General features: G+C 36.5%; 1 protein-coding gene and 1 non-coding gene across 2 annotated transcripts; one reads left to right on the top strand and one right to left on the bottom strand.

The window, feature by feature from the left end:
• Window positions 1-515: 515 nt before the first annotated feature.
• On the top strand, window positions 516-6534 carry LOC101292463 (SUMO-activating enzyme subunit 2-like). The gene is made up of 11 exons (XM_004289602.1): window positions 516-661; window positions 751-840; window positions 1626-1709; window positions 1793-2011; window positions 2876-2977; window positions 3496-3954; window positions 4083-4312; window positions 4965-5058; window positions 5165-5347; window positions 5437-5534; window positions 5910-6534. Exons 1-11 carry the CDS (start codon window positions 629-631, stop codon window positions 6238-6240), a joined length of 1923 nt encoding a protein of 640 aa, XP_004289650.1. The 5' UTR covers window positions 516-628; the 3' UTR covers window positions 6241-6534.
• A 403-nt stretch (window positions 6535-6937) lies between these two features.
• LOC101292168 lies at window positions 6938-7803 on the bottom strand. Its single transcript, XR_183879.1, has 2 exons — window positions 7483-7803; window positions 6938-7336 (listed from the first exon to the last, which is right to left on the bottom strand). It is a non-coding gene; the product is annotated as an uncharacterized LOC101292168 (transcript).
• Window positions 7804-8594: the final 791 nt, after the last annotated feature.

Here is an 8594-nt window from a genome sequence, read left to right as displayed (position 1 = left end):
ACCCAAAATATAAATGCTCTAATTGTTTTGATTTGTAAGATTCAGAATGTAGAAGAAAAGTCAAAAATGGAGGGCAAAAAAATATTTGCAGAGAGAGAGAGAGTCTATACTAAAAAAAATACTAAATTACATAAATTTAAAAAAAAAAAGTACACTGTTGATATGCTTATGATATGAACAGTTAACCACCCTTTGATATACAGTATAATTTGGCATGACCAAATACAAAGCACCCTTTTTTACCCAAAAATACAAAACACCCTTTTAAGTTTTAACTGGGCACAGCAAGTAGACAAACAACGAGTTAAACCCCAAAAAAACCACCACTACCTCCCCCTACCTCTACACACCCGCCTCCTCCCCTTCTCTCTTCCATTTATTTTGCAGACGAAGAAGAAGAGAGAGAAAGTTTTCACCTCTTGTTGCTGTTTTTGGCGCCCTCTTTCTCTCTCTCTTTCCTGGAAGCCCACTTGGGTCTCCTCCATCCACCATTCCAGATTCTCCCCTCCACGTACCCACTTCGATTCCCCACTCTCTCTCTTCTTTATGTTATTTGACGATTTGCTTCTACTTATTTTCACTTCGATTGACTCTTCTTCTCTCTAGTCTCTTTATCTCTCCGACTCCCATGGCTACCCAGAAACACTCGCCTGCTATTAAGGTACTACTCTCCTCCAAATACCCACAACCCCAAAACCCTAAATTATTCGAGTAACATGTTTTTGAATTTGTTTTTTGGGGTTTTTGTAGGGCGCCAAAGTTCTCATGGTCGGGGCTGGAGGTATCGGCTGCGAGCTCCTCAAGACTCTCGCCCTCTCCGGATTCCAAGACATTCATATTGTGTGTTTCCCTCTTCTCCCTATCTCTTTTTCCTTTTGAATTTCAGGATAGGGTTTCTAGGGTTTCTTGCTGTATTCTTGTCTCACATTTTCATATGTCTTTGGTTTTTGGTTTTCGTAAAGTACCAAATTCTTAACCAACATTTGGTTGTGTATATGTGGTTGTTACTATGTGTCAATTTAGAGTAAAGGTTTAGTTTCATGTCTTGTTAATATAACAAATTGGAGAATGTTTATTAAGAGTACCCAGGAGAGCGAAATTTGAAAAAGTTGTGATAAAAACAATAGGAAGATTTTATGGAATCACATTCATTTTAAGTAAAACCCAAAGAATGTAGACTCAGAGCTACTGCGAGGCACTTATAATAGTTCTGCGGTGAAATTGGCTGTGTGTTTGTCCTCAGACTGCTCTAACCCAGTTGGCAAAAGTGTTTAATGTTTCTGTGTCTCCAATTTCTTCCTTCATTTCTGCTATTTGTCTTGGCATCTGGGTCTATTCACATTTTGTCAGTGTTATGATAGAGTTAACAATTCTGAGTGGTACTTCCAATTTAGAAAAAGCATGAACTGTAGGCCAAAATTGTAGAACATAGTATGTTGAAGTTTGGATTTATGGGTTATGAGTTTTACTTGTTTGGTTACTACATTGAATCCTCTGTTATTTCTATTCATGGCCTTCAAATTGAAATAGTTCACTTTAGGTTTCTAAATTGTGTGGTGGCTAAACTTAGCTGGATTACTTTGTTGCTCTAGGTTGTTATTCATTTGTTTGGTTGTTTATGTTAGATTGACATGGACACTATAGAAGTCAGTAACCTCAACAGACAATTCCTGTTTCGACAATCACATGTTGGGCAATCCAAGGCCAAAGTAAGTATACCTGTGATATTGTCTACTTATATTTATACATGGATCTGTGTCTGTATAAGAATTCCTGTGAATATTTTCAACAGGTTGCTCGGGATGCTGTCTTAAAATTTAGGCCTCATATAAGCATTACTTCATACCATGCAAATGTTAAGGACCCTGACTTCAATGTGGACTTCTTTAAACAATTTAACGTGGTTTTGAATGGACTTGACAACTTAGATGCCAGGCGACATGTGAATCGCCTATGCTTGGCAGCTGATGTTCCTTTAATCGAAAGTGGGACTACTGGGTTCCTTGGACAGGTGATTTATTGTTATAAAGTTGTTTTTTTTACAAGAAATGGTTTTTAACTTTTGATTTGTTTCTGAATTGAAATAGGTTGTTACTTGGTTAATTCGTATCGGTTGTTATGTTGTTTGTCTGTTTGTTTTTCAAAAGGGTTTTAAACTTTCTTTGCTTTATGTGTGGCTAGTATGTGGAGTCTTGTTCTGGAAGATTCTTTACAGTTGCAGAATGAATATCATAAAGGCCTCTTTTCATCAGAGGTCATGCAGTGAACTCCATTATTTTTCTATCTAATTATCTTTTTAATCTAAAATATTCATGTCCTTTGTTGGATAACTTCATGAGCTAAGGACTACAGTAGTATCTCTAAAACATGCTTTAAAATTCTAGATGATATGTTTGTATTTATACACATAATAGATTTATATTAACTGTCACTATGTCATCATCATCTTAACCCTTCCTTCAGGCATATGGATGAACAACGCATTGTATTTTCTTTTTATTTTATCTCCCATTCTTTACATTACGTTAGCGAACCTAGAGGTCGGAATGGAGCTCTGCGCTTTTTCTTTCTGTCAGTTCATCAATAAACTCTATGTAATTTCTCTACAACGCTAGATACTTTCCAAGTGTCTTTTTTTCAAGTGTGCTTGATGAAGCTATTAATAATTGTTTTTGTTGATGTTGTTGTTGGTGTTGTTCTGTGAGCATCAGACGTGGGAAAGTAATCATGCTGTTTGACCAGTGTATTCGGAGTTCCAGTACTTTGATTGCTTTATTTGTCCTTGCATGTGTTTTGTATAAGGGTGCTGGAGTTATTTTTGTGCACCGTGATATATATTCCTTCCATTTAAATTTACTGTTGATTCTGAAAGCAGGTGACCGTACATGTGAAGGGAATAACAGAGTGCTATGAATGCCAGCCTAAACCTGCTCCCAAAACGTACCCTGTCTGCACCATAACGAGTACTCCATCAAAGGTATTGACACATGGTACTTTTTACTTGATGTTAAGTTTCTAAATTTTGCTCCTGTTCGTTTCTTGCTTGTCTATGAGTATCTATTTGCATGGGTTGTATTGAAAACTGAATTTTGCTTAATAGTGAAATTATGTAAATCCTCTGAACTAAACCATCTAATTGTAACACTATGAAAGATATTCAAGTATATGGAGACACAAATTATATTGGGAATGGGTCTCCAAGAAACGAAAGAACTCGTGTAAATCCTTAATATTATTCAAGCTGGCTTTAATAACCAACATGCAGAAAGGATTTGGATTACTGTTTTTCCCACACTTCAATTAGTATGTAATTGGTAAATGCTAGGACTTGTTAAATGATGCCCTAACCCCCAAAACGTTGTTGCTCGTTTTACTTCAGAAAATTAAGTTATATGGTTTCTGCAGTGGAACATATATTTGGGAGGGGTGGTTCTTTGCCGCGAAATCCGTTATTTCCATATGACCCTACCTCATGGCTAATATTTGAATTTGCAGTTTGTTCACTGCATTGTATGGGCGAAGGAACTTCTCTTTGCAAAGTTGTTTGGGGACAAGAGTCAGGCCAATGATTTGAATGTGCGTTCCGGTGATAGTGCTAGCTCATCAGAACAGGCAGAAGATGTTTTTGAGCACAGGAAAGATGAAGACATCGAGCAGTATGGAAGAAGAATATATGATCATGTATTTGGTTATAACATTGAGGTAGCTTTGTCTAATGAGGAGACATGGAAGAACCGTACTAGACCAAAGCCCATATATAGTAGGGATGCCCTGCCTAATGATGTCAGTCAGCAGAATGGAAATGTAGAAAAGAATGGTGCAACCACTGATCCATCTGCAGCATCTGCCATGATATCTCTAGGACTGAAGAATCCACAAGATGTGTGGAGCCTCATGGAAAATTCTAGAGTCTTTCTTGAGGCTTTGAAACTATTTTTCATGAAAAGGGGAAAGGTTAGTCGAACTCTTGGCAGTTAAATAAAGATATCATATTTTACCATTTATTTCCATAGGTGAATACTGAAGTCTTACTTTCTTTTTTGTCTTTGCTTCTTTTCTTTTGTTGTGGTCCGGGTCTGCAGGAGATTGGGAACTTGACTTTTGATAAAGATGATCAGTTAGCTGTAGAATTTGTTACTGCTGCTGCAAACATAAGGGCCACTGCTTTTGGAATCCCATTGCATAGTCTGTTTGAAGCTAAAGGTATTGCTGGTAATATTGTCCATGCTGTTGCAACAACAAATGCAATTATTGCTGGGTTGATTGTCATTGAGACAGTCAAGGTGCTGCAAAATGACACAAAAAATTACAGGTATGTACAATACCCACCCTCTCTTTGATTTGAGTTATGTGTTTTGTATCGCTGAGACGTATGTTCCTTGATTTCTCTTGCTATTTTCTGTTCCTGTAGTTCTCTCAAGACATTTAAACATCTGTGTCTTTATGGTTTGTAATATATTTTTCTCTTTTCATTTTTGATATGTATGCACACCCTTGCACACACAGACACTTTTACAAATGCACTCTTTACACCATATATCTGCTAATGGCATCAAGGGGATATGCCAAGGGGTCTTTGCTCACATACATGTTAGGGAAGAAAGGATTTTCTACTGCATAAAAGCCATTTGATCTGATATTTTCTCACTCACATTGGCTTTACTTACACTGTCTGGTACGTGTATAGGGCTCCATCCACTTCAAGTCATTTAGAGTTTTCTGGTCTAAAGGAATATGATTTGAACACATGCACGTTCTCCACAAGTTTTCTTTCACTGTTTGGTATTGGTATACACCTGTTTTGTATGTGTATATTAGAGAAGAAAAAAAAATCCAGACGTGTGGTTTTAGTTTTATTAGAAGAATGTGTGTTTCTCACATGATTCAGGAAAGTTTCTGCTATGAATTATATTTATTTCACTCGTTTTGCAACTCGTTTGATCTACCCTGATTCGGTCACGTAGGATGACTTATTGTCTGGAACATCCAACAAAAAAGATGCTGCTCATGCCAGTGGAACCATTTGAACCTAACAAGTCCTGCTATGTCTGTTCGGAGGTATGCAAGATGCTCTTTTCTGCATTCTGTCTGTGTTTTTATTTTTATTTTTTATTGTTTCATATGAAGTTGTGTACACTAATGCAATGTAATTGATTTTAAGCAGACACCGTTATCATTGGAGATCAATACTAGCCGTGCAAAATTGCGGGACATAGTTGAAAAGGTAGTTAAGAACAAGCTTGGAATGAACTCTCCACTTATTATGCACGGGGCAGCCCTTCTTTATGAAGTTGGTGATGACCTGGATGAAGCCATGATAAGAAATTATGCAGCGAACCTTGATAAGGTATGGTTCTCTTAATGTGACTTGTCATAATCTACTCACCTGTATCAGTTGTTTATTTAGTAACTTTTTATATTGTGAATGAAATTTAGGTGCTATCGGAGTTTCCTTCTCCAGTTACTAGTGGAACCATGCTGACAATTGAGGATCTTCAGCAAGAACTGTCCTGCAATATCAATATCAAACACAGGTTGTTTTTAGTTTTATTTGTAGATTTTTATTTTATCAAGTATCAAGCTTGACTCGGGTGAGAAAGAATATATACAGCTTCCTACATACATTTAAAATTACCCCCATTACATCTGTAAGCTATACACGGTATCGGATGTCTGCAAGATATGAAGATCCATTGTGATTCACCCTAGATGTAAAAGTTGAATCTTAATAAACCATTGGGAATCGTATTGAATTGATGCCTTTTCATCCTGCAATTTTGTTTCCCTTCCTGTTGAACTTGACATCCACCATCGACTTATAGATGAATATGAAGCATTTCCTGATGTCTTCCATATCTGTCGGAGATTGTGATAGACATGTCTAATTTGATGCAAATTTGATTTCTCAGGGAGGAATTTGATGAGGAGAAGGAACCTGATGGAATGGTTCTATCTGGATGGACCCCAGCTACTTCTGTGGTGAAGGATGACAAAAAGTCCAATGCTAATGCTGGAAGCACATCAAGTGCATCAGAACTGGAGGCTGATAAGAATAATGAGGCTGAAACTGCTCCTGGAAAGAAAAGGAAACTATCCGAGGTTTCGGATGCAGATATGTCAAGTGTTGCTGGTGATACAAAAAGTCATGGGAAATTGGAAGTTCTTGATGACGATGACGATGAAGTTGTCATGTTTGATAATCGGGATTCAGCCACCAACAAGAAGTTGAGGTTGCAATAGTTTTGAATTTAAATGTGGAGGGGTGTCGGTACTAATTTTTTGTACCATTAGTGAGAAGCATTGATTATTTTGGGGCTCATAATTTGCAGTTTGTTAGGTCGAGCCAGCACAAGTTAAATGGTCATTCCTTTCCCCCTCTTCCGCTTTTGGTGGTTAGAAAGTGTAATGTGTATTCTTCCTAACTTAGTTGGCCGAGTAATAGAAGTGTAACATGAAGAGAACTAAAAACTTTGGAAATGACAGCAGTGACTGAAGAAATGACCATTATATTGCAGACTCTTGTCCATGTCGAAATAGCTTTTGTGCTGTAGGCATCTCTATTTGAATGCATCCTGATTGTACAATCTGGTGTGAAGCAGAGGATTTGCGGTCTGACTAATGCAGTCTGCACTTGCATTACATCTCTTATTGGAACATCATAAGATTTCCAATTTGCACAAATAGAGGGTTAAAAACTTCAAATTCTCGAGTTTGACTCCTCTCTATGGAAAATTTTAAAAGCCGACTTGAAAAGGGTGAAATGCATATAAGTTTGTTTTATCACATAGAACGCCGAACTACAGCTCTATATATAATATAACGTAACCATTGCTTTTCTGTATGGGAAAAACCAAAACAAAAACCAAAAGAAGATTAAAATCTAATGCAAGTAATTTACTTATTTACAGAGGTGTTTTGGAGTAAAAACAGCAACATATTGCCAAGAAAGAAGGATAATGTACTATCCAGTTCAGCGTTTTGCACTCCAAAACGAACATGGTTTTTAGGAAACTAAACTGGATGCTAAACTTGAGTAATAGCCGAACAACAATGGAATGCCTTTCTATGTTTTTTCTTTTTGTTTTCTTTTTCTTTCTCATGGATATATCTTCACACACCAACACAGGGTGTAGCAAACTGGGTGGTACTAGAAACTCGTCGACATGCAAGAGGAGGATATGGAGCTGGAACAGGAAAGTTCTTCTTCTCCGTATGTTTCTTCCTCTTTTTCGCATCGGGATGTTCCGGTTTCTTGAGATCTTCTAGGCATCGGACATCGGCCATGCACGTAAATGATCGTGCTTTTCCAGAGTAGTACCTTGACAACCCTCTCCGGCTGAGAAAGCAAAAACATTCTATCAGTATTCGACGTAAAACATACAAGTTTAAGCAATTAGTCCAAACGATAAAGGAGGGTATGTGTGGAACATAAAAACGTGAAAACTATCCGAATGCTAAAGAACAAGAGATTTATGTTCTTACTTCGGGGGAAGACTTGACCTAAGTGCACCCATGTCGAATGTTCTCACGTTGTCACCTTCCATGACCTCCATGATAGAAGTTGGAGAATTTCGATGAGGGTGAAGAAGAAAGAAAGAAAGAAAGAACTAGAGGAGGGTGTTTTGACGATGTTGAATTAGCTTAACCTGCTTGGCAATATGTGGTTCCTATATATATGAGAAAAGAATGAGTTGGGAATGGGGGATAAGAGCTCACACGTCGTCGTGGGGATGTTGGGGTTGGGTTTGAGGGGTTCGATCGATAAATGCGGAGTTGTTTGGAGCCTCTCAAAGATGCTCCCCACCTTGTTTTGTCTGGTTCAGGATGTTGATGCTTGCCTCGACCACATCCTTATCTACATTTTCTCTTGTTCATTGCCTTAATTGGTCACACTCCCCACTTTGTATCTTTTCTTTTTGGGGAATCTTACCCTTTTGCTCTTTACTTATCTCAAGGAAAGAAGAAAAATTATGGAAATACACATTTTGGTGATTTGGTCTATCAAAATAAAAGTATTTACTGTATATACAGAAGAGGGCAATTTATTAGATACTGAAATGTACTTTATAATAAAAGTATGGGTAGTGCTAAAGGATCTAAGATTTATGGTATTAATTCTATATGATATGTCATGTCACATAGACACATTATCAATCTAATAAATGATGTCATTTCATTTTTAGGTAAAAATACAATTTTTACCTTGATAATTAATGAATGCTACATACTAATATGAAATATTTTCTTACCCATTTAATATGGATGTGTATATACCAAATTTAATTAATTTATTAATAATAATGACCAAGTTAATAATCATACCAAATTAGGCTTTTATACCATAAATCAATTTCGTAAATTTATTAAAATTTCCTTCTATCTTTGTGAATCGAAATTTAGTTCCATTTTAATATTTTATTTTTGTAGTTTCAAATTATGATATCTATATATATATAAGGCATATTCTGTATCGAATTTTTAAAATAAAAAAATAGAAAAATCTCTACCGAATTTCTTGATTATGTGTAAATATATATATATATATACACACACACTTTATTTAGACGAATTATATATATATATATATATATATG

The sequence above is a fragment of the Fragaria vesca genome, linkage group LG2, assembly GCF_000184155.1.
Source record: "Fragaria vesca subsp. vesca linkage group LG2, FraVesHawaii_1.0, whole genome shotgun sequence".
NCBI lineage: Eukaryota > Viridiplantae > Streptophyta > Magnoliopsida > Rosales > Rosaceae > Fragaria > Fragaria vesca.
The sequence above is the reverse complement of the archived record's forward strand: the minus strand, read 5'-3'. Positions and strand labels throughout refer to the sequence as shown.